Genomic DNA, 27612 nt, shown 5'->3' on the forward strand with positions numbered 1-27612 from the left:
TAAAAAACACTCTCCGCTTTTCAATCGCTATTAATTAAAGGTTATAAGTTCTCTGTCACTGCCTACCATGGTGATTTCAGCCACTTCCCAAGGAATGGCAGTTATTTGAAGCAAGTAATATAAAACCTTGAACTCTATCAAGTAAGAAATAGTATGAAAATGTAATGCTTTATATTTGAGAGAGAAAAAACATTAAATGTATACTTAGTCTTAGATCAAATATGGCTTATCCTTTTCTGTTTAATGCTAGGCTCTTATACTTTATTTGTCAAGTTTCTCCCCCACTTGTTTTATCTGTGTTTTCATTGTGAGCACTTTAATATCCTCTGGGAAGTGGACAGGTATACAAAAATGAAAATGCATTATGCATTTATAGTCACCTCTTTTCTTATATTTTGTAAAAAAAAAAAAAAAAAAAAAAAAAAAAGCTATTCATCCATTATGCTATTTGTCTTCAAGTTACTTACGTAAGTGTTCGAATGCACTTTGCTGAATCTCTGATATCCCACACCTTAATATAAGATGTTGATACAGTGAAGACCAAACTGGTATAATTACAATATTTTATAGATACGACATTGTTGGGATGACCCCCCAGTGACATTATCTCCTGCCCAGTTACCAGATTCCATACTTTACAAGTACGATCTAAAACAAACAAAAAAAGAGGAAACACTGTTAATATGAACTACTTTAGTTTTTCTTAACAACAAAAATTATTTAAATAATTTTTCTTCTATGGGAAGGAAATGAAAATAATAGTTAACATACAAGGATCCTATCATCCTTGACCCTCTGCAGCAGGCTTAAAGACAAGGTATACATAAAGGATCAGATAAAAGTCTGGGATGTCTGGTGTATGTATCATGCGGTATTGAAAAAATAATTACAAAAAATTTTGAAATGGTCATATCAAAAGAGCCTTGCTTCAAATTGCCCCTGAATTTAGAATGGCAGTCTCAAATCAGCCTCTTCAAAACATTCTTCTCTTATCATACTTCTACCTCCTCACAACATTCTCTATACTAGTAAATAAACACACATTTTTCCCTCAAGGATCAATGATTGATAAATTTTTTTTTTTTTTTTTTTTTTTTTTTTTTTTTTTGAGACGGAGTTTCGCTCTTGTTAACCCAGGCTGGAGTGCAATGGCACGATCTCGGCTCACCGCAACCTCCGCCTCCTGGGTTCAGGCAATTCTCCTGCCTCAGCCTCCTGAGTAGCTGGGATTACAGGCACACGCCACCATGCCCAGCTAATTTTTTGTATTTTTAGTAGAGACGGGGTTTCACCATGTTGACCAGGCTGGTCTCGATCTCTTGACCTCGTGATCCACCCGCCTCAGCCTCCCAAAGTGCTGGGATTACAGGCTTGAGCCACCGCGCCCGGCGATAAATTTTATTTCTATTTTTGACCTAAAAACATAATCACAAAACAATTTCTTTTTCTAATATGTTAAATATCTAATTATACTGGAGAGATATATTTAATTTGAATCATTAGAAAAACATGGTATTTTCAAAGAACATACTTTTTTTTTAATTGGGGAATTGCTTTACTATTACTCTCAATTAATAAGTTCTAGCTGGGTTCTTATACTTCCTTCATAGACAATGAGCAATAAATATTTGCTAATTAAAGTGAATCTTTGACTAAAAAACTTTTACTAGCTCCCTGAATTCCTGCACATGCTTGCTTTTCACCTCTCTAGCCTCAATGACCAGCACTTCTCTTACACATATTCTATTTCTCAACCCAACTAGAATTAGTTTCTAAACATGCTCCACTTTTATCTTCATGTTTCTGCTTATGTTATTCTGTAATCTTGATCATTCATTCCTACCTGTCAATATCCAAACCATCCTACAGTTATATCCTAAATGACTCCTTGTCAAAGCTTTCCTTGTTTCTCACAGCTGGGCAGAATTTCTCTCTTTTCCAGAAACACAAAACTCTTCGTCTATATCTCTTCAAAGTATTTATAGTTGGTTTTCCAATATTTATAGTTGGTTTCCATTTATAGTTGGTTACTTGCAGTTGTACCAAAGGGGTTAAGACTGCAGGATTGGAGAAGGGTATACCTGGGTTTCTAATCCTGGTTCTTCCATTTACTAACTAAATTTACCTAGGAAAAGTTTTTATTCACTTGAATCCTGAGTTTCTTTGTCTACAAAATGAGGATGAAGCATGTATCTCATTGGGATTGCTGTGAGAATTAAGTGAGATATATTATTACAGTGCCTAGCATAGCCCTGATATGTAGTAAGTGTTCCCATATTGTACATCTTATTCACCTTTTATAGATTTTTATATAATTTGCATTTCAAAATTCAGGACCCTACGTGCAGTACGTGCCCAAATACTGTAGAGAGCTGTATTCTGTCACCACTGTATTCGCAAAACATCAACAGGTTTTACTTGCTGCTCAACTACACAATAATTTTATATATTTTACAATTCAGGTTGAACCAGATTATAAGATTCTTGCTGGTCTTAAATGGTTTGACAGTTTTCTAGAGCACGTTAAAAATTTAATCTTTTTTTTAAAAAAGCTATTAAGTATCTGCATTAGATAACTACTAGCACCTTTCGATCCAGTGAAGAGGAGATCATCAGTAGAATCCACACAGAGCACAGCTTTTGTATGCCCTTCAGCTATGTGAATACACTGAAGTGGAAAAGTTCTGATTCCTTTTGAAGCAGGAAATGGGTTGATTATGCCCCTAAGGTGGGGAAAAAACAAACAAACCAAGACTCACTTCAATATCATGAGACTATATCAGGAGACTAGTTTTGTTTTTTTTCTAACTTTAAGAAGTCTTTATAAGTAATTAGTAATGAAATCCAGACTGCTCTATTTTAAGCAGAAGGACAAAGCGTGAAATAGTAATAGCGATGGAGTATATCAACTAATCAGGCAGTTGCTAACAGTTGCATTCTGCAAAGAGCAGAGACTATAATACATCTAGACTTTCTTATTAACAATTTCATCTCTCTAAGGTTTAATGAAGCAACATTGGGAATTATTTGAGTGTACTGAATTCTGACAAATAAGGAAGAAGCAGAAATGACAAGTAACAGGAAGACATAATTCCATGTCAAGCTGGGGTGCAAAAGAACATGCTGAAGAAAGTATAACATACATGCCACCTAAAATACAGGGAAAGCAGATTTCAAATCAAAATTAAAGAAAAAATAGGAATAATTGCATGAACAGAAATTCTAAAGGGACAATGGGTAGAAAGATCAAAAGCTTAAAGAAAAAAACTGACAATCTCAAAGAAAAATTTAAAAGAATGAGAATTTGAAATAACATTGAATGGATAAAGAAAATTTGGTACATACACACAATGGAGTACTATTCACCCATAAAAAAAGAATGGAAGTATATCATTTGCAACAACATAGATAGAACTGGAGTCATTATGTTAAGTGAAATAAACCAGGCACAGAAAGGGAAACGTTGCATATTTTCACTTATTTATGGGATCTAAAAATCAAATGACTGACCTCATGGACACAGAGAGTACTAGGATGGTGACCAGAGGCTGGGTAGGGTAGTCGGGGTTGGGAGAGGTGAGGGTGTTTAATGGGTACAAAAATAATGGAAAGAATAAGTATGACCTACTATCTGTTAGCCTCAAAGGGTGATTATAGTCAATAATTGCACATTTTAAAACTACTAAAAGAGTGTAATTGGATTGTTTGTAACACAAAGAATAATTGCTTGAGGGGATGGATACCCCATTCTCCACAATATGATTATTGTCCATTGCATGCCTGTATCCAAACATCTCATTTACCCCATAAATATATATTTACTATGTACCTGCAAAAATTAAAAATGAAAAAAATTAAAAACAATGAAGGTCTTTAAGGAGCTTTCTCATAAATTTGATATTTCTGTAGTTTCTGCTTTATGGCACTGGGCTATGGACTAAGGAAATATAAAGATTATCAAAACATTGTCCCTCTCCCAAAGGAGTTTAAGATAGGATCTCAGTTAAAATCATGGTGTTGGGGAGGCTAAAGATGATAATGAATTAAGACATGACAAATAGTCAAATGTACCTTCACTCAAAGCAGAAAGAAATTATGTTGAATTATGTCCATTATATGAGACAAATGGCAGTATATTAGGACAAATACAGGGATAAAGGAAAACCGTTTTGTTTCCATCTTTGTAATGAAAAAGAATATCCTTTGAGATGCAAGGGAGTAGAAATGATTAAGAAATGTGAGTCGAAATTAAGTTAGAGCTGACAATGGAGATTTAGTTAATAAATTCAAGTATCTCTGTTTTAAAATCATTATATCATAGGGTTTTGAAAGTATATACCATTGTGGAGGCAAAACCCTTGTCAGTATTCTAAGAAATCACAAAGATCAATAAAAGGAATAAAATATGTACACATGATCTTCCAAAAAGCAGGAAAAAAGTGGAATCAGAAATCACAGATGGGTAAAACTTCTTGCTGAGTCTCACAGAAGAATAAATCATTATCTACTTAAAAATAAATGCTCACCAACAAAAGATAATCTGGGCTCATCAATCTCATGGGGAAAGTTTTTTGTAGGGTTAATAGATAGCAATTTAAGGGAATGTCATATTCACAATATATGTGACTCTAATAAAGTCCACACGATAAGACTTTTAAATGATATCCTTGTGGACAGTGATATCCTTTAACATCCTTTTGGACAGTACTGTTAAAGTATTTCCACAGGTAGTTGAAGAGTCACACCTAAAGAGTCAAGGTCACTGCTGATCTTGAAGATCTTTAGTACCCAGTCAATCTTTCCTTAGCCCTAGAGAGAAGTGGCATGCCTATTAAATGGATATATTAAAGAGCTGGACACTATATTGCCTAAAAAAAACCACTGAAACAAAATTCATTTATTCTATATGCCTACTCACTATCAATGATTTGTTTAATAGAAATAAATATTTCAGGAGAAACATAGGCCATATATGGAATGAGGTGTAGTCTTAGATGTCCCATTTTAAGAAGAACATTGAAAAATTGGAGCCTTTACAAAACAGTAGAAGCAGAATGAAGGATCTGTAGACTATATTACATAAGGAACAGATGATGAAACTATTGAGCTGATAAAAGAATATTTACTGGAGAGAGGATACAATAGCATAGTTTAAAAGGGCTGAATATTTAAAGAGCTATCATATATAAACAAAAAGATATATAAAATTAATTCTGTTAAGGGGAAAAATAGCTAATGAAAGACTAATGAATGGAAATTTAAAGGAGGTAAATTTAGAGTTGTGGGAGAAAAAAATTATTTTTAGGGTCTGGTTATGATGATCACAAAAGTGATAGGAGTCTATTATCCCTACAAATGATATAAAGAACTATTATCTCTGGATATATAATTATAAAATCTGATGCCATGATTTGCATACATGTGTCAACTTGAGATATTGAAACTAATGCTCAGTAATTTGTTTGTAATCTAACAGTTTAAGTAGATTAAAATTGAAATTGGAGCAAAACCTGCTCAAAAGTCTGAATCTGCCATTTTGAAATTTTGATGCCCTAAAGTTCATAGATATGAATTGAAGTCATCAAATTTACAAATATGGCTTCAAATACTGAAAAAGTATGATTCTAAAGAATAGTAGGTTGCCACTATTAATTCTCAAACAGAAAATATATGTGTATGTATAAGTCAAAAAGCTGATTGCAAGAAAACAATTCATGTTAACAGCTTAAGAGCTATTTTCAAAGTACATTTAATGACAAATTTTCTTAAAAAAAGAGCTAAACAGCACCCTCAAATAAGTGATAATGTGTCTCCAAAGCTTTCTTTCCTTCAGATTATAAGCTTTATCCTAGGAATCTATTAAATGTTTCCCTGATGATGTAACACCCAACACAATTCTGCCATGTCAAAGGTTATACTATCATAAAATACTCAGTAAATATTTGCCCCAATGACTTATGTAGGCACAGTTATTTCCTGGGGAGCAGAATGCCTTCTTTTCATTCTTATGTATTTTTTATGTCATTGGTTATTCAGTCTTTTGAGAAATAAATCTCAATATTAAATATAGTGTTTTATTAATTAGACACTTTATAATGTTCTCATTCAGAATATTAGGATTAATATTTTATATAAGTTACCAAAGATAATAGAAACAGACAGCCATGGTATTTATTTCTCGATTAGAATTAATCTATTCACATTTTGAAATAGAAAATCAACTTTAAAAGAGTTTAAGTTTAAATACGGAAAATTTGTACAACAGACTTAATCTGAAGGAGAAAAAAAAAATAAACACTTATTTTTGTTCCATGCAAACCTGTAAGGTCTTATAACACTGGGAATGAAATTAATTTCCTCTCCATTTCTCTGCCTACCTTCTGGAGGATCTGCTGATGATCAGCCAAACGGCCATAAAACAAGGAAAACAAGTGTAAAGGGGGACGACACAAAATGATCATGGCGAAAGGGAATGAGACAGAGAGAAAGAGAAAGAGAAGTTAAGAACTCCCAGAAAAATCCATAACATGAAAAAAAGGAACAGTTATTTTGAAAGCTGTACCTATTCTTAGAAACATTCATTTTAAAAAATGCTTCTTTAGTGTTTATTTCTTGTTCTTTTTAATTTTTGGTACAACTGTATCCTTTTTTTCCTCTAGCATACTTTTATTTTTAATCATATAATCTTTTTACTTAAAACTGCTAAACCAACAACAACAAAAAAAAATAACTTATCTACCTCACACACTTTGAGGCATTAGAAATACCTACTCACTGAGGATAAGAAACTTTCTTGACATCAATATTCATAAAACTTGATTTCTTTTAAAGAAAAGATTTAGATTACAGACAGAAAATAGGTATCACAATTTTTAAGCTATCATACAAAAAAAAAAAAATACCATGACTTTATCTGTAAGGTATGATCACAAAAATGTATTAAAATTATCATGTTTAGAAATAATAGTGCATTTATACGATTTACAGCAAATGATGCATGCAACAAAAATGAGACTTGCTTAGAATTTCTAGGAAGGCACTTTAGAACATCAACGAAATTCCAGAATGTAAGAAAGGCAGGAAAGAAAGTACCTGTGTACCTCCGACAGAGAGGAGTCACTTTCATCAGACCTACAGTGAAAGAGTTAGAATTATGAGGAGAAAGAACACAGATGTCAACAGGTAAGGACACTGACTTCGGACTCAAAATCAACAGCATGAATAACAGATATATAGCAAACATTTCCTTCATCGTGCCCTGCTTATCTATTTGCACTGGATATTAGCCTGTTTAAATATAGCTAAGTCATGTAAAAAGTTTGGTATTTATGTCTTCTAGCAAGACTTTAGAGACTCAAATTTTCTAATATTGATATACAGAATCGATCCTCACTTCTAAAATTTAGGCCTTGGAGAAGAACAAATTTCAAGTACATGAGATACAGGACTTTAAGATATGCTCCATTTGACTAGTCCTGGAAAAATTTTCCCATTTCAGTAATTATTGATCAATTTTATTCATTGTGATAATTATTACTTTAGATATAGACTCTAATGTTGAAGTAACACAAATAGATTGTATTTTTGTATAGAAAGCAAGTCACTCAAAATTTAATAACCTTTTGTTTTAACTTATCTCAAAAACACTGAGTTCTTCTGGCTAGGGAGCGTCTTAGTAACAGCTGGGGGACTTTAGTGGGCTTTTAAAATAGAGAAGTCACTCCTGTCAGCCCTACCTTGAGGCCTCCAAGACTACAGTGAGTCTAGTTATTATGAAAATCTATTTAGATTGTACAAGAGGCTTCGGGAGAATGAGGATACAATGAGTGCTGGCAAAGAACGTAACCAGAAACAATGTGCGGGATCTGCATCTTGCTAGTATAATACAGTAGTCTCAAAAGGAGCCCCAGAGAAAGTAATGTAAAGGGTAGGCAAGTTTTTGAAAGTGTAGAGTAGTCAATTATTCTACATTTTAGTTTATAGAGATGACAACAGAGTCAAATTATTGGAAGCTCATAAAATATTTCAGTAAAAAATATAGAACTCTGATTAGATTGTCGAGATTATCAAAAGACTGACAGAAAATGTTCTGACTGTGAAGGCAATGTAGACACAAATTCAGTAACTCTGCGTATAACTAGTGAAATTTGATTTCCCAAAGGTATTCCTAATGTTCTTTAACTTTTCCCAATTAATGACAGAAATAATTTGACAATGTTAAAGGTATTTTGTTTAATAACACATGAAGATATTTACCTACCTACATCAATTTAAAGGACATGTCATCTACTAATTAAACCATATTAAAATCTAATGAAAGATCCATAAATAAAAGAATTATCCATAAATTAAGAATACTTATAATTCTTTAAATATTATGGGACGATTCTCTAAGTTTATAGAGCCATTTAAAATGATCTAAACATGCCAGACAGACAGATCTTAAATGGCATCCTATAAATTTTAGAGATTATTGACATATACGGGGTGGTAATAGCAGAAAACAATTGTTATCATTCAAAATCCAAGCAGACAAGTCAGAGTTAATAAATACCTATGGCAGCAATGTTAGTATGGCATTCTTGCAAGAGAGATTCTGGCTCAATGTGTGGATATTTCGTCATTTCAAATTTGATGAAAATTACATTTTCCACATCCCTCCAACTTCTCCATCCCTGAAAACCCGCTCCAGTCCTACTCTCTCCATACGTAAAGGTAATTTTTTATTCCAAGAACACAGTTACTGAAATTTGGGGCTGAACTTATCTAGAACAATCAGATGACAATAACATGTTGCACGTGTAACGGTGGTCTTGGTAAACTGTTATACCCTCCAAAATTAATTTGCCTCTTTTCAACTCAGGCTAACTGGATTAGAAGTTTTTGTGGGCTCACAGAAGCTGAAGAATTCCCCAAAATTTAAGCATCAAGTGGCTTCAAAGATTTTTCAGTTCTAATTTACTTGTAAAAGAAAAGGCAAGACAAGTGCTGAAGGTATAGCAACACAAATCTACAACAGGGAATGATGTTCAGCAGGAAAATAATTTTCTCTAATTTTGGCTGTACAGTTCCTTTCCCATTGGAAAGATGCATAAAATACTGCAAGAGTTCGCAAGTCAGGCTCCATCTCCTACACAGAGATGACTACATGTTTTCTACAGACTCTACTGAAAGGTTCAGAATACTGTATAAATAACTGGGGCTCTTTTCTGTAATGACTTACTTATCCTGCTGAACTGATGTGTTTCCCTGAGAAACAGTAAGACGATTAAAAACATTCAGTTCATTACGGGGCCGGCTTGGTGGGGAAGGAGGAGGTGAAAGACTAGCCTCTGAAGTTCCAGAATCTGAGCTACAAGAAAAAAAGAACATTAAGTAGGTGGCTTTAATTGGTTATGATTTGTTAGAAAAGTTATAAGAAACATGCTCTTTAAATAAAAAAAGCTTTTTGTTAGAGAACGCCTTCTTTCCTTTCTTTCTTCCTTTTTTGTAAGATAAAATGCACATGGAACAATTTTTAAAATTTTTCACTGGATTTTGTTACAATGACCACAAGATGGCACTAAAGAGACGGTTCTGTCTGCTGAAATCTGAAGTCAGTATAAAAATAAAGCAAGTCACATTTAAAATTATATACAATTTTAGAGTTAAGAGCAAGTTGCTCACTTTACAGATGAGGAAAGATACCCAGAGAGCTTACAAGAAGTTTACTTATTCAGTTGATTCATTCATCTATTTTTAAATTACTTAAGTGCTCCATCCCCATTTCCCAATTATTCTTGAGAGATTCAATTCAGTAGAAACAGGCAAATTGCATCTTTAAGTACAGGAGGCAAGGATGATAAGAAGGATAATTTCTATGACATTCAAGTCAGCTAAACCCATGGTCAAAAAAGAGAGTGAGCTTCTTGGCACAGGGTAGTGGATGGTATAGAATTGTCCATTTAGGCACAGAAAATAAACACTTCTTTTCATATATATTCACATTATTTTTATGCTAAAGAAATGAAAGTAATTCACTTAATTAATATTTTAATGTAAATTCACATAAATGCTTTCCCTCACGGAGACATCTGAGATCTGCAGGGTAACAGTGGTTCTAATCCAGTCAACTCGTGCATGCTGTCATGTTGCAATCTGTAGATGCCCAGTTCAGTGGATCATCAGATTATATTATGTACTGCTAAATAAACTAACGCTCACAAAACACACAAAAGAAACAATTGAGGATAATACCAACAATTTAAACATGTGAGAGCAGCAAGAAAATGGCACAATAACACACCCTATGATTAATACTAGTTTTTCTTTCAGACACTCTAAAGAGAAGGGTTAATGTCAGTTTTAGCTGACATTGCAATGACAGTCAAAATTAATTCTAAATTTTTCTGTTAACAGAAGACTATCTGAAATATAGACTTAATAAGCTTTTACCTCAAGTATATATTAACTCTTAAAATGATATACACAATAACCAGAAAATAAGTAAGTGGACAAGTGATCAGGGACAAGTGCTCAAATATTTTTACAAGTATGTTTATGACCAAGAAAATTAGACCACTGAGCCAAGCCAAAAGCTGACTTGACTGTCTTTTGATTAGTCAAATACTCATAACCACAGCACCAACCTAAATCTGGAAAATAATCTCATGATTGTCTTTGGCATCTAAGTGCAGCAGGCATTTAAAAGTCTAGTAGGTAAAAAAAAGCATTAGTCACTTACTGCTTTTGTTCTTTGGCCTTTGGTTTTTCTGCTTTCTCATATGCCTTTCTCCTTGTTACAGGAGAAGGCTCCGGAATTTTTTTCTCTGATAGAGATGACTGCCTGGTACTAAAGTAAAAGAAGATTAATTAATTACCTAATTCTAAATTTACACATATAACTTTGGTACATATTCAATCTAAAATTTGTAATAGGTTAATAACCGGAACCTGAGAAAGATTATTACTTGAAAACAAAAAAAAAGAACTAGAATATGAAAATATTACATGAGTTATTTTTAGCTGATGGAAGCTCAACAAGTATAATTTTTAAATTGGTGATCTTACTAAATATATAACTTATTATCTTTGAATATAAATATCAATGATATGCTGCCAAATAGCTATAACTAACATTTTAAATGTGTTTTAATTTCATTGGTAATTGTTTCAGATGAAGAAAAATTATAGTTTTGAAAGAAGAAAAATATTAGAATATGAGAAACAATGAGATTTAATGAATTAACATTGAGACACAATCACAAAATAGTTCTATAGGTAATCACACACATAAAAAATATATAATGAATTTACTTAACTAGTATTTAATTTGTATCTATGTATATTTTAGTAGTAAAAGTATTCTTGCCTTAAATATTTTAATGTCAAATGGCTGCTTATAATTAAAAATTTAAGAAAATAATTTTTGTGTATGGTGGTAATGAATTTTAACTAAAAAAATTAAAAGGCTGGGTCAGGCATGGTGGCTCACACCTGTAATCCCAGCTCTTTGGGAGACCAAGGTGGGTGGATCACTTGAGGTCAGGAGTTCAAGAACAGCCTGGAAACCACGCTGAAACCTTGTCTCTACTAAAAATACAAATCTTAGCTTGGTATGGTAGCAGGCACCTGTAATCCCAGCTACTTGGGAGGTTAAGGCAGGAGAATCACTTGAATCCAGGAGGCAGAGGTGGCTGTGAGCTGAAATCACAGCATGGCACTTCAGCCTGGGTGACAGAGTGAGACTCTATCTCAAAAAAATAAAAAATAAAAAAGTCGGCTGCGCGCAGTGGCTCACACCTGTAATCCTAGCACTTTGGGAGGCTGAGGTGGGCAGATCATGAGGTCAGGAGATTGAGACCATCCTCGGTTACGTGGTGACAGGCCGTCCCTACTAAAAATACAAAAATTAGCTGGGTGTCGTGGCACATGCCTGTAATCCCAGCTGAGGCGGCGGCAGGAGAATCTCTTGAACCTGGGAGGTGGAAGTTGCAGTGAGCCGAGATTGCGCCACTGCACTCCAGCCTGGCCACAGAGCTAGACTTCATCTCAACAACAACAACAAAAATGTCTTGGGAGGAAAAAGACACTAATGTATTAAACAGAAAGACTTCCAGAATGGGTTTACATGACTCCTATCTAAAAGTGAAAACTAAATATAGTTAGATTTTGTGTGCTTGATTTTTCTAATCAGGAAATCACATTTTAGCAATTCTGCATCATTTAAATTATAAGAATAACTTAAGTAAAAATTATGCAGTAATGGTTTATAAGAGTTCTTGCACCAAATGAGTGACCAAACTCTCACAATCTGTAAAGAATTGCAAATATATGAGTATAAGCATGTGAATTTATGAAAACTTTAAAATAAGTTATTTAGAGACAGAAGCCAAAAGATATTTTCCACAACCTGTCATAAAAGATATATTTTTTAAATGTAGAAAGGCAAATAGAAAAGATTACCTGAATCTGGATTCCAGGCCATAGATTTAGTCCTGAAGTTCCAAAAGTGTCACTTATCTGACAGACTAAATACCTAATACATGCTAGTTCCTAACATCTGACCTCAGTTCTATATCACTACCTTCATCAAAAGCATTTCTTCTATTCTCATCTCATCACCAAAGCACTGAAGCCATAAACTTTACTGGTTAGCAATCTCTAACAGCAGATCCAATGGTTAAATACATAGGCCACCTCAAGCACATGCAAGAAAGTTCTGTCATCATTAAAATTAATTCTGGGACAGAAGGTAGCAGATGGGATTACTCAATGGAAAACAATAGAAATATACTCATAAAATGAAGAATACTATGGGAAACAGCTATTCAAGGGTGGAAAGTTTGTTATTCTGCGTTATTTACAGACTCATAAAGTGTGTGCCACTTTCGGCGGAGGGCAATATTTCTGAGTGCAGAGATATATTCATTCCATAAATTATCTGCTAGACCATATGTAAGGGTTAGTTTGAACAATGCCATTAAAAATTTTCACCAGTGAATGACTAATCTAACATTAAAATAACTATCAAAATACACACATGCACACACACACAAAGGACTATGTAGGAAAATCTTTCCTTGTTCTCAAGATAATAATTAAAATATTCTTTTTTTTTTTTTTTTTTTTTTGAGACAGAGTCCTATTCTATCACCCAGGCTGGACTGCAGTGGTGCAATCTCGACTAACTGCCACCTCTGCCACCCACGTTCAAGCAATTCTCCTGCCTCAGCCTCCCGAGTAGCTGAGATTAGAGGCACCTGCCACCATGCTGTGCTAATTTTTGTATTTTTAGTAGAGACAGGGTTCACCATCTTGGCCAGGCTGATCTTGAACTCCTAACCTGATGATCCACCCACCTTTGCATCTCAACATCTGGGATTACAGATGTGAGCCACTAATATTCTAAGCAAGATTTATTTGAATAGAAGGTTTTTTGTTCAGATTATCATAGGAAAGAGACTATTTCCCCCTTCAATCTTTAATAACACCAATAAAAATATTTTTGGGGGCATACACTCATCCCAGATATACAATGTGCTTCAAGGTAAAAAATTAGAAAGTTCCAAATGTATTAAAGTTGTAATTGGTATTTGCTTTTTTCTTTAAAAGACTCAGCAAAGATTTACTATCCTGACAGCGCTCTTAGAACTAGGATATAGGTAATTTAGAGCAAATTTAAGAGTCTAAACTTTCTGTTTATATATAATAATTATATAATGGTTTTATGGGTATAACTTTAATTTAGGTGTTTCTATATAAGTATTGTCTGTAATTCATAACTCAGCCCTTATAAAAATTGTAACCCTTAAGAATGATCCTAAAACTTGGCGAAAAGACAAAGCAATTCAACAAAGGACATCTCATCTTAAATGATTTCAACTCTCTAATAAATTAGGGGAGACAACACCTAACAAATTATTTGGAAAACCAGAGATCAAATTTACATAAATTTTAAATAATGGAAATGAGAAATTTGCAACATGCATACTCTTTTTAAAAAGCCAAAAGAAAAGAAGTTAGTGTAGCTGGGCCAAACTTACATGCTGCCTATCTTAGAAGGTAAGCCAGATGGGGAAGAGAGCTCTTTTTCCCTAGCAGAAGTACCACTTGTCTCTGCATTCATTCCAATCTCTTGCCCTTCTGCAACAGGTGTAAGTGGGCCAGGCAAGGAGGCATCTCCTGTACTAGTGTCTGAAGCTAGTTCACTGCTATCTGCATACAGCAATTCCATCTGAGTGGTGGTTCTCCTTCGGGCCTAATCAAAGAATGGAAGGAAAAGCAATCAGGAGCAAACTTCTGCATAGAAGATGATTAGGGAACAGAGATTTATATTAGTTTGAAATAGATAAAAACATATAGTGTGTCCTTTCCTGGAAGGTGTGTCAAACATAGCATGTGAGATAGTGACAAGCCAGAGCTATAGCTAGATAAAGCATTTAGAGGCCAAAATAACAGCCAACGTTTGTATTGTACTTATATTGTCAGGCACTGTTCTAAACACATTATTATATTAGCAGGAGATGAGATGATGAATCATCTCAATTCCCAATTGAAGAAACTGAGGCACAAAACAGCTAAGTAATTTGTCCAAGGTCACACAGCTAGTAAGTGGCAAAGCCAGATTCAAAGCCAGGCAGTCTGCCTCCAACATTATTGTGCTCTCCTGCCACTTGCGGCCAGCTCCCTCAACATATAGTTCAAAAAAAAAAGAATAAAAACATTAAACCAAAACCAAAAGATAACTGCAGGGAGGCTCAACTAAATGCTGCTTTTTCCCATGCTTAATTTCTTTTTTTAATATAATTTTTTTCAATTATTGTGAGCCTTAAGTAGACAGATAAAACATAAATATACATGTTCAACATAAATATAAATATATATTTAATCTGTCCACTGGACAACACAAACCAGTATCAGCTTTGGGCAGCCTGGTGAGGCAAGTAAAGGTTATTGTCTTAGAATCTAAACTCACTACAAGCACTCCTTTCCTTACTCTTGAAAACAAAGTGACTATCTGGTTATTGCTCAGTTAGCTGTTGATATCACTAAAGTACTAACAGATAATCAAGCAAGTGGTTTACCAGATTATAAACCTCTAGAAAGCAGCCAACCTGTTTTTTCATCTGTGGAGCCCCAGCTCTTAACACAGTGCTGATACATACAATTTTAAAATATATAATCAACTTCATTTTTTTCAATAAATGAAAAAGAAATAATGTGAGATCCTTTTCAGGCATCTTAACAGTTCAAAAGGAGTAGCAGGTTAACACTTTAAAAAAATGTTTAAAAAGGGAGAGCCCCACAGCCATTTTTTACACTCTTATTCTCTCCACAGCCAAGAGCCTAGAGCAGAGAGGAATTTTTTCTTGGGAATTCTTAACTCAGGTGTTTTTTTCAGGAGATGACCTTTAGGCCACCACTTCACACCTCTCTAATGTCCCACAGTGGCATAACTTAATAGGCTTTCTCAGGGCCTGAAAGATAACATTTACATTAAGAGATTCTCTCCTTTGCTTAATATTAGATCCAAACCATAGCAGAATGTTTTCTTTGAGTTTTGGTAACCTCTGTTTAGATGCTTAGAATAATAAAACACAAACCACAGGTCGCCAAGCCAGTAGCTCAAAGAGCCTGGAGACGTTTTTTGATTGGCTTGGCCAGGGTTTTAAAATCCGAGAGATCTACATAAAAATCCATATTTAAGAATTATCCTTAAAACAAACAAACAAAAAAAAAGGATCTGGTAGCCTTAGGCCCATATTCCCACAAGGCAAAAATGAGCAAAACTTGATAGTGGCTATTTCCTTTTAAATGGGGCATGTACTCTCCAGGTAATCATTATGATGACCCATTCATTATTGTATATCCAGCTAAATTAGTCATTTACATTATCTGATTAACCACTGTGGACCTTAGATATATACTATCCATTGCACGGTATTATTATTTCAGGTCCTAATTCCATCCATTCACTCATCAACATTTAATCAGCACTGTAAGAATTCTTTTTTTTTCAAACATCATATGATTGTTCATCAAATCACCTAGTATCAAATGCTACTACATTCAATCTGATATGTACTATAGGTACATCACAAATTTAGCAGTATGTAATCATTTATATAATTTTTTAAAACCCTACAATATGCATCAGAGCTTCATAAATTTTTAACACATAATAATTACAGATTGGATTATTATTAAAATCACCTCAAGACACAGTTAAACAAATAAGAAACACTTGAAAACACAATAGAATGCTAAAATTTCAAAAATCTCCTGCCAATCTAAATGATGAATATTGTATGCCACTGCAGAGTCTACAATTTAGTTAATCAGCAGCTTAATAATCACCCTCCATAATCATGCTATCTAGTGGGAAAAATATAAGACTATGCTATGGTAAAGCCCAACTTCCACCAAGGAGAAATTTTTTTAACATAAATTTTTTTCAGTTACCACTTAAAGGGAAATATGATAAAGAACTAAATAAAGAAAAGCTATAGTAAAATCATGTCCACGTGCTAATCTAGTAAGTCAAAACTGAACCTCTGTGTTTAATGGTGATAACAAATAATGGTGGAAAACATGTTTACCTGATACTTTTAGATCTCCTTACCTTGCTCTTAGGTTTCACTTCACCACAAAGCTTCATGAGATCTGAAGACAGTGTGCTATAGGCAAATAAATAATTAAGCACAAGATTAAATGGAAAATTACTATAGAAAGCTATAGCTCCTCTATATCAACTACAAAATTTTGTATGTCTACGGGAAATAGAGAAAGACAATATTTAAAGTCAAAATGAATTAATTTAAAAATAATTCATTTATGTTCCTTAAATATTTCAGTATTTTTCTTTTAAAATTTACAATGGTTAAGTATACCTTGGTTTCTATTTACTGTTTCTAGTGCTATCAATTCACTAGGCCAATAGATTGAAAATTATTCCTGTTTTATGGTAATTGTTGGATATGACAAGATTAAAGTATTTAAAATATTATGTAAAGAAGTCAAATTTATTGTTTCCAAAGGCCTTCTTACCTTCCTTCCGATCCTGGGCTGTTTAAAGGTGCATCCTCATCAGTACTATCCTCTACATTTTCTAAAAAAAAATATATATATGTAAAACATAAGGATTATCCACATGTTACAGTTTGAATGGTGACTGAAATCCATGTGCTGTAATAAACAACAGCTCAATATCTCAATACGGGCACGATGGTTTTAGTAGCTGAACTAAATAGACAAAATTGTAGAAAAGTATTTCTAAAAAATCTCCTTGGATTGTGTGTTCTAGAATGAGGAAAACTTGTTCAAATAGGAAAACCATGATTTTGAGTGGTAAACTACTGAAGAATAACATCCTTCTGAACAAGATGTACATACATATATTGCAGAGTCATGTATCTATCCTGCACCATCCAAATATATAAAAATCTACTGTTAAAAAATACAAAGTAAATGCTACATGAGCTTCCTTTAATGTACTGAGCCAACCAAGAACACTACATAAAGTGTAAATATAGCTGTTACATTTTATCAGTTATGCCAACGTACCTAAAATATTTTTGTTTTTAATTTTTATATTTTGCCTTCATGTAGAAAGAGAGAAGGTGTGTATGAGTGTGTTCAGAAGTGACATATCAGCATGCAGCTCATTCACATAAACACAGAAAACGAAAACAATAGGTTTGCATGCAACAGCTCTGTAAACTAATACAAATAAACCACTGCTATTTCAGAACAACTGTAGCAGACTAGTGAAAAGGGAGAAGAATTAAACATATAAAACTGTTAGGAAGTCAGTAAATAAAATAGCCACAGAAAGTAAACTACTTAAAATGCCAGCAAGTCCCTAACATAGGTGCAGTTTATTTTCATGTATACATTTTATTATAAAATCATTCCATAAATCTAAGGACAAAATTATGAGCAATATATAATAATGAAAAATATATAGGATTCATCATCTTTTAATTTAATTTTATATAATACAGTTAGACTATGGCAACATTAGTCAATTAATTCCTCTCTCTCTACAAATGTTCCTCTCCTTTCTCACTGTTCAGTAATATTTGGTACTATTATCTAAAATAGAATCATATCTAGGACTCACACAAAGGGTTTACTTTCTGAAATGAAAAAAAATGGTGACTTTGAAGCAATATGTATCTCATTAGAGGGAGGCTCAAGGACTTGCTTCACAGAAAGGATAACTGTGTACTAAGGTACTGAATTAGTCAATAATACAGAAAATTATGTTATAAAGAAATGACAAACCTGGCCTCTGTTTTCCCATGGATTTTAACAGCAGGCCAAGATGTGCTGGTATTTTTATTGCAGAGTGTGATGGAATTAAATATTAAACATCACGCAAGTGCTTTGTAAAAAGCTCTTAACTCCTGCTTATGCCTTTACTCCACAGACATATAAGGGGACCCTCTGGGTGCTGGATAGTGTCTAGGTACAGAGACAGAAAAAGAAAATGTGAGATCATAGTCCAGGAAACGGGTCTGGAGCAGAAAGTCTGTGGTAGGGGCCAGACAGGTGGCACGGGTTGGTACCAGACCCTGGCACCAGGCTGGGTGTTGGTGCATGGGCCCCAGGCACTGAGGTTTGGAGATGCTGAATGCATTCTGGGGTCAGCCTGTGGCACCTAGCCACCCCCCAGTGGTTCATGCTGGAGTCCTGGTGGAAGGAGCACCACCCCACCACCACTTCTTCCGAGGCGAAAGGGGAAGGGCTGGGATTTGAAGGAAAAATGAAAATCCTCACCCCGTCAAATGGAAACCAGGAAAAAAAAAAAAAAAAAAAAGCCTGATTTAGAGATAATGGTGTCTCGACATAACCAGCTTGACCGGAGTACAGAGGATCCCACCCAGACGGTCATCATCTCAGACCCTCTTCAGGACCAAGTTTGGTCTGAAGCATTATGGTTATCTGAGCAGTAAGACACATCATCAACTCACTGTTGTACTCTCAACTCTGAGAACACAACTCTAGCCCAGGGTTAGCTTCTTCTCTTATCTAGTAGGTTTAAAGGCAAAGACAAAAGGAAAACTCCCAAATGCCCTAAAGTTAATCTATACCATTGTAAAGTTTCACAGTCTCACTTCACTGGAAGTTAATCAAATAGTTGGATTTTTAAAAGTCATCCTTTAAAGTTATTCTTTTAAAAAGTTATATATATATATATACACACGTACACATATATATGTGTATATATATGTGTGTGTATATATATGTGTATGTGTGTGTATATATAGATAGAGAGAGAGAGAGAGTTTCTGTATACTAGCTATAAATTTAAAAAGTTAACATCGCTGCCCTGAGACTACTGTCCTTAGAAAGGCCTGCTTGGAAAATTGGAGTTTGGCTGACATCTGAATACAGCTCTCAGAGTGTCCTCAGTCAACTGTTAACCAATAAAAGTGGCACACTGTACCCTAGAAACTTCATGAAAATAATATGGCTTATGCTGAACACTTGCTTTCCTTCTGGAAGTCTGGACAGACAGAAGGCACTTACGTCACTATCCCCAGTAAAACCCTTGGGCACTGAGCATATCCTAGACTTTCCTGGATATAAACACTGCACAAATACTGCTGCCTTTTTTTTTTTTTTTTTTTTCCTGAGGAAAGAAAGCACTCTGTGTGATCTCTCATGGGGGAAAGAGAGATAAGAATGCCTGTACAAGGATTCCTCCAAAGTCCCTCTGTATCTTTCCCCCTTATGAACATTGATCTCATAAACCTTAGTCATGAATACAACCATATGCTAAGCCCTGTGAGTCTTCTAGCAAATCTCTGACAATAGTGGTGACTTTAGGGATCCCAACACAGGTAGAGAAAAATCAGGATGTTCTTCAAAGGCTACAAAATGTACAACCCTGTGAGCATGGGGCACTGGCCCTCACTCATCCTCTAGCCTTAAGTTCCATCATTCCATGTCATGAACTTGCTGCTCTGGAGCATCAACCTGTTTGTAGGTCTCATGCACACAAACGAGTGGCTACATTCTGATGCCTTAGCTTTTGCTGCCCCTCTGCTCTGCCTGGAGCAACTCTCTGGTCCCAATATGACTTTGTCTTTTTCCTGCCTCTTTTTCTTCACTTACGTTTTAGCTCAAATGTCACCTCCTCCAAAATACCTTCATTAACTCCTCCATTCTTGTTAGGTGGTTCCACTCTGTGCTCTCCCACTGCTCTACAGATCTCAGTCATTGCCTTCACTGAAATGTATCATAATCTGTATCACAGTCTCTCCTCCTCAGCAGGGAATCAAGTCCATAAGGACAAGATCAGCAACTCACTCATCTTTGAATCCTAGCATCCATCCCAATAATTGTGGTAAACTGGAGAACAACTAAATGATTTTTAAAGCAATGTACCTACGACTTTCTACATTCTGTGGATTTAAATTTAATTGCTTTCTCATTTCATGCTTTTTCTTCAGCTCATTTGGTCTAGAGACAGCCCCAATCCCTAGGCAAATTTCGGCCATGAGTCATAGGTTACATTAGCTGAATGAGTTCCTACTCTCTGCTTCTGACCCTTCTTCGAGCTATAGAAAATTGAAATTTGTTTGACTTGGAAAAAAGTAACACTGCTCATCAAATTAGCAATTTAATATTCTTCTGCACATAAAGACATCAAATAATTTCTCTTCTGAGTTAAAAGAGAGCATATATTACTATGAATTGAGCCACTAAGAAGAACAAAGAGAAGGAGGAGGAGAAAAGGGAGGAGGAAAAAGATTAAGGAGAAGGAAGATAAACAGGAGGATGAGGAAGAAAGAAAGCAGGAGAAGGAGGAAGAAAAGAAGAGGAGGAGTGCAGACAGGGGAGGAGAGGGAAGAGAGGCAGGAAGAGGAAAAGTGAGAGGGACAGAGGAAGGAGGCAAAGAAACATGCTTGATAACACATGGAATGGATGCTAGTTATCATTCCAGATACTTGAACAGCCTGACCAATATTGCTTCAACCTGTTCAAGTAAAATCCTTTGGATAGTTTTGTTCGGTTTACAATATTTAAAAGTGTGTGCCTAAATTTACAAAAATAAAACAGATAAGAATATATATATACCAAAGATACATACAGAAGAAAGTTATTTATGAGGTTAAAACAATAGATGCACAATAGATACATTTAAAATTTTAACAGAACATACATTTTATGTTTTTCTATAAGAAAGAGAAAGAACACAGGGGTTTATGAAACTGGAGTCACAACTGAAGCTCAAATAATAAAAGAGACAACTAACAAAAGCATACTTCTTTAAACATCTAAGGGTTTTATAATCAGGAATGTTTAATAAAGATAAAGACTTAGTATGTTTGTGATCATGAATACATTTCAAAAAAGATCATGCAAAAACCAGCTGACTGCCAATAAAAATTTTTTAAATAAGATGTACCACAATTAGTGTACATGAACAATTAGTAATTCATGCAGCTGTAGGGTACACAGAAAGCTAAACATACTTACCTAATGGTACGCTATCTAGATCTGTGTAAATAATAGCAAAAAGGAAACAAAAAGCAATACTCCAATCAAAACAGATCCAATGTTAAAAACTCCCACATAAAACAAGATTATGTATCATTTACATGTAGAATAGATGCCATAGCAAACACTTACACATTGATTTTTAAGGCAGTGAGATACAGAGTAAAGTAATGAAACTTGGTTAATATTTTAAGTAATTTAGATAACCAATTCAAAAACTTGGTTGGTCTTCCTTACCCATAAAAACTAATTGCTTAATAAGGTTAAGTAAGTCATTTTTAGTTGGTACTCATTTATTGAAATGACAATAATTACCTCACCAAAATGTACCATGCAAATTAATGAAATAATAATTATTAAAAGCATGAGTAAATACAGCATCTATTCAGCCAAGCCATAGGGGAAAGGGATATACTATACCATGTTCAAAAAGCAAAGCTACCATGCCATTCATTTAACTAAAATCAAGCGCAAATTACCTTGTAAAGCATGGCCTAGTAAAGCATCTAGCTCAGGATTTAATTCTGCCTTCTCTTTCAACATATGGAATAAGAGCTGGTTTTGGGTAGCACTGGTTATTTCCGTTTGTTTGAGTCGACCTTCCAGTACTTTAATTTGAGCCTCTTTCTGGGCGGCCTGAAGACCCTGAAACACAACAAAAAATGATCTCAGGTCATATGAAACAGGATCTACCACACAAACATCTGTATCAAACGGCAATTGTATATGACATATGGGCTTCGATATCAGATAGAACTTGATTTATCCCAGCTCCTCCACTAACTGGCTTAGTGATCATGGACCAGTTCACCTGTCCAATATGTTATCAACTGGATTCTCAGTTTCCTCATATGCAAAATGAAATCGATAACAATTACCTCTTGGCACATTGTGAAAATTAAGTGAGATGATGTAAGAACATAAAGAGTCTAATAGTCCCAACACGGGAAAAAAAAAGTGAGTCAGAAACCATTATCACCTCCAACATTTGGGCAGAGTTTTCTCATAGGTGACAAATTAGAGCATTTACAGTCAAAACAAGAGAATAAATTATTTTCTTTTCTGATTTGCTTCTGATCTGTAAAGAATCAATGTTAAACTAGTTATGATACAAAATTTGTTTGCATGATGAGAATTTTTTCCTAACTTTTCCTTTGTTAAAGCAAAAGGGGAATTATTTCTTCTTTAAGTTGTTTATCTAATAAACAAGCATAACAGGTGACAGACACACTAATGAAATTGATCTAAATATTTCTTATTCTTCCTGACTCTAAAGAAAGGTAAAAGAAATGCTTTCCAATTACAAAGAATCTTCTTCCTTATTTCAAAGTGAAGGGTTACTACAGAAAGATAAATAAAACTACAATGAATTAGTCAAAACTTAGGTTTTCAGTAATAGTGTGGTTTTATCTTACCTTATTGATGCCCATTGACAGGAAGTGATCTAGCAGGTATCGGGCTTCTGTAAGGGTACAGGCATTAATGACTGCAGTAACATCTAATGTCTCACCTTCTTCCTGTATAAAATCAGCATAATATTATGACCATTACCTTGAGCTGAAAATAGCAGACAAAAGCCTATTGATTCTTGTATTTATTTCTTGATATTGGGTTATCTAATGAGACTGCTCAAAACAGTGCTATACATGATCCTTACCCCAAGAAACATAGAGTTTAGTTGAAAAGATAAGGCACATGTAAGCAGTTAAGAATTCAAGACAGGATGTAAAAATGACCCATGTGTTTTATATATAAAAATAACAAATATTATCACACAAGCAGCAGAGAAATCTGAAAAGCAAGCAGGGAGTGGTATACATGTAAAACCAAAGAATTAGATTAAACCAGTAAATAGAAAACACCTTCATATAATAACTGAAAGTGTTTTGAATGAAAAACAATACAAAAGTACTTTTTATTAAGCCATTACACTTTTTTTAAAAATTGCAAACCTTTGCTTCTTCCATCTGCATTATGTTGGCTTGACAATCAGAAATACTGTCATTGATGTAATCTATATTAGCAGTCAGTGACTCCATCTCTTCACTGATGTTAGCCACATTTTTATCTCCCTCTCCAGTCTCCTTGACTATCTTTTCCCTTCTTTTTGAAAGTTTCTCTCGTCTTTTTGTGAGTTCCTCTCGTTGCTATTGAGAAAGCAGGTTGCATTTTAAGAAATTATGTCCATCTATTTATACACAGTACAATCAAAACCCAAAAAAATCTTGGTAAGTGTTAAATTTACCCAGGGAACAAAATTGGAAGAGTGAAATTAACAGTCAGCTAAGGGACAGCATATCTACTCTCTATTTTCCACACCTTGAGGAGTCTATTCATATCTGCCTCCATATTGGAAATGGTCATCTTCTGCATGATGATGTCTGTGACCCTGCGCTCAAGGAGCTGCCACTTCATGCGAGCAGTCTTGGAAATAAACACTCGGCCAGTCAATCCTTTCCTCTGATATTTTTTCCTATAATCATATAAAACAGACAAACATTATTACTTATGCACTTGTTTGATTGTGCACTGACAAATAATGAGCCATTCACAACATTCAGTATTAATGGCCACAAAGATTACATCACTAGGAACAGATTTATGCAGACCTAGTTCCATTTGTTGCGGATGCTGGTAAGGCCTGGACTCTCGCCACAGGAATTCTCATTTTCTGCTGGGCTCCTGTCCTTGAAGCATCTGTTTCAACAGCAGCTGCACTGGAACCCATGTCCAGAGCAGGGGCATCAGATGAACTCAGCTTCCGAGTAACTTTCCCAGCCACTTTATCTGACATGGGTCTTACTTGCCGACGAAGAGCTGTAACCTGAAATTGCAGCAGAGGTTGACTCATTCTCTTAGTCTATAGAAATACATCATTTATCTAAGTCAGAATGTTACTTCCAAATAGCTTGCTTACTGTACCTCTTCAGTTTTGCGACGTAGAACCACTTCCTGGTTTCTTTTTTGGGCTTCCAGAAGTCTAAGTTGATGCTATAATATAATAATTGAATAAGTGGAAAGAGTAAAGTGAAAGATACAATATTGCCTATTCCTATATATTTCCCCACAACCATGGAAACTATGAATTCTTAACAAACTTGTATACTTTACTACAGGTACACCTTTTTATTCCAATAAACACAAATAAATATATATATACCCGATCCCTTTTAGAAAAAATAAAAGGTTATCTCGGTGTTGCATATTTTCATTATTTGATACATTTGGTGCTTACTATGTGCAAGTACTTTTCTAAATGCTTTACAAATGTTCTTCTTTAATTTTGTTAGACATTTTGTTTTAGTTGCTGTTTGAGGCACAAACAGGAAGAAAGCTTAGAATATTTTCAATACAGACATCTTATAATATATACCAGGCGTCCCCAAACTTTGTACACAGGGGGCCAGTTCACTGTCCCTCAGACCGTTGGAGGGCCACCACATACTGTGTTCCTCTCACTGACGACCAATGAAAGAGGTGCCCCTGCCTGAAGTGCGGCAGGGGGCCAGATAAATGGCCTCAGGGGGCTGCATGTGGCCCGTGGGCCGTAGTTTGGGGACGCCTGATATATACAATAATTATAAACTGTTTTAGACATAGGAAGAATATATATTAATTTTATTAGTACTTTATAATAACTATGGACCTTATGGTGGATAAAGTAAATGGACAGTAAAACATGTCTGTATTGACTATCAATTTTGTTTCTAGGTACTCTTAAAGAAAACGATGACTAATTAGGATTACTTCAAGCCATTCTACAGGGATATAATTTAAGAAAAAATTTTGGACTAAAAAAGAACTCAAAAGCCCAGAGCAGTGGCTCACACCTGTAATCCCAGCACTTTGGGAAGCTGAGGTCGGAGAATCACTTGAGGTCAGGAGTTTGAGACCAGTCTGGCCAACATGGGGAAACCCTGTCTCTACTAAAAATACAAAATTAGCCAGGCATGGTGGCATGTGCCTGTAATCCCAGCTACTCATGAAGCTGAGATGGGAGAATTGCTTGAACCCAGGAGGGAAAGGTTGCAGTGAGCCTAGACTGCACCACTACGATCCAGCCTGGATGACAGAGCAGCCAGACTCCATCTCAAAAAAAAAAAAAGAAAGAAAGAACTTACATCTTAATTCCAGTTCTATCATTTATTCAATTCTGTGATCTTGGGAAAAATTTAGTAATTAGAGTTCACTACAAATTTTCTAGTACATAAATTATGTTATTTAGGAAATAATCCCTTGGTTTGTAAAGTCAAACAGATCATTCATTTTATGTTTATGTATATTCTGTCTCATCAGATGGAAATTATTTGAGAAAATGACTTATCTTCTCACAGCCATATCTTAATTGCCTACCAAAATGATTGATATAAAAGCACAATTAATGTTTTTTAAATAAATGAATTATCAAAAATTAAAATTATCATATAGTTTGAAAGTTACTATATTAAATTTTTTCCTATTAAAAATCAAATCTCAAGCTCATTCATATTTTTGAATGGTATGTAAATGTCACCCTGAATTTTCTAAGGGTTCAAAGATGAATATGACAAGGAACAATTTTATAAGGAGATCAACATGTACACAAGGCAACAAATAAAAAAGAGAGGGGGCCGGGAGTGGTGGTTCATGCCTGTAATCCCAGCACTTTGGGAGGCCGAGGCAAGTGGATCACAAGGTCAAGAGATTGAGACCATCCTGGTCAACATGGTGAAACCGCATCTCTACTAAAAATACAAAAAATTAGCTGGGCATGGTGGCGCATGCCTATAATCCTGCTGAGGCAGGAGAATTGCCTGAACCCAGGAGGCAGAGGTTGCAGTGAGCCGAGATCGCGCCATTGCACTCCAGCCTGGGTAACAAGAGTGAAACTCTCTCAAAAAAAAAAAAAAAAAAAAAAGAGGGGAGTATGAATGTTAGCTTTATATGTGATTAGCCAGCATAGTGTCTTTATAATAGAACATAGGCATCACGTTATGGAAGGATTCAAAAGTCCATCCCAAGAGTTCAAAATTGATCTCCCTATATCTTATATGAATTAGAAATAAATAAGAAGCATATACTGTAAAGAAATTATTCCTGTTATCCAAAGGTTTTTATTAAATACAAAATAAATAGCCAAAAAATGGAAAGAACCCAAATGTCTATCAACTGATGAATGGACAAACAAAATGTATTCTAACTATATAATCATAAAAAATATGAAGTGCTAATACATGTTATAACATAACTGAACCTTGAAAACATTGTGTTAAATAAAGGAAGTCAGACACAGCTGGGTGCAGTGGTTCACACCTGCAATTCCAGCCCTTTGGGAGACCGACAAGTCCCCTCAAGTGATCCCCCATCACTTGAGGTCAGGAGTTCGAGACTAGTCTGGCCAACATGGGGCAAACCCATCTCTAGTAAAATACAAAAATTGGCCAGGCATGATGGTGCATGTCTGCAGTCCCAGCTGCTCAGGAGGCTGAGGCAGGAGAATGGCTCGAACCCAGGAGGCTGAGGTTGAGTGAGCCAAGATCATGCATTGCCCTCCAGCCTGGGCAAGAGAGTGAGATTCTGTCTCAAAAAAAAAAAAAAAAAAAAAAGCCAGACACAAAAGGTCACATCTGGTACGATTCCATTTAGATGCAAAGTCCACAGAGACCAAATGTTAATGGCTGCCAGGGGCCAGGGGCAATGGGGAGTGACACTATCAATGGATATAGTGTATCTTCCTGGAGCAATAAAAATGTTCTGGAATTAGATAGTGGTGATCATTGCACACTTTTGTTAAATATACTAAAAACATGAATTGTATATTTTTAAAGGTAAATTTTAGGACACGTGAATTACATTTCAACTTTAAAAAAATAGAAAAAAAAGAATAGGCAACATGTTAGAATGTGCTTCTACTTGATTTTAGTAGGAACAAATTGATATAAACAAAATTTTAAAGGCCCAGGAATTAACTGTGACAAATACACTGATTTTTAAAATACATTGACATAGTAGGAAATAAAAAGAAATAAATACAGCCAAAATAGGAGAGTCATCTGGCCAAAATATCCACTTTTGTCCCTCATTACCCCCTTGTCTCTATCCCCTTTTCTCTTTACATCCCAAAATAGATTTCCATTTTAT

General features: G+C 34.9%; 1 protein-coding gene across 16 annotated transcripts in view; it reads right to left on the reverse strand.

The window, feature by feature from the left end:
• The window catches only part of KIF21A (kinesin family member 21A), a 155408-nt gene that overhangs the window by 16885 nt on the left and 110911 nt on the right, over positions 1-27612 (reverse strand). For 2 of the 16 annotated variants that reach the window (XM_074403061.1, XM_074403065.1), the window contains 16 exons: positions 24415-24483; positions 24102-24316; positions 23812-23965; positions 23445-23639; positions 22908-23009; positions 21972-22137; positions 21472-21492; positions 17029-17089; positions 16604-16658; positions 14025-14239; positions 10724-10831; positions 9224-9352; positions 7093-7131; positions 6378-6389; positions 2587-2723; positions 468-648 (listed from right to left, as the gene is read on the reverse strand). In XM_074403061.1, coding sequence (XP_074259162.1) covers positions 468-648; positions 2587-2723; positions 6378-6389; positions 7093-7131; positions 9224-9352; positions 10724-10831; positions 14025-14239; positions 16604-16658; positions 17029-17089; positions 21472-21492; positions 21972-22137; positions 22908-23009; positions 23445-23639; positions 23812-23965; positions 24102-24316; positions 24415-24483 — 1859 coding nt within the window. Of the gene's footprint in view, positions 1-467; positions 649-2586; positions 2729-6377; positions 6393-7085; positions 7132-9223; positions 9353-10723; positions 10832-14024; positions 14240-16603; positions 16659-17028; positions 17090-21471; positions 21493-21971; positions 22138-22907; positions 23010-23444; positions 23640-23811; positions 23966-24101; positions 24317-24414; positions 24484-27612 lie in introns of all 16 variants that reach the window. The other 14 variants (XM_039472098.2, XM_074403064.1, XM_074403075.1 and 11 more) reach the window with 12 other exon arrangements.

This window comes from Saimiri boliviensis, chromosome 7, assembly GCF_048565385.1.
Source record: "Saimiri boliviensis isolate mSaiBol1 chromosome 7, mSaiBol1.pri, whole genome shotgun sequence".
Lineage (NCBI taxonomy): Eukaryota > Metazoa > Chordata > Mammalia > Primates > Cebidae > Saimiri > Saimiri boliviensis.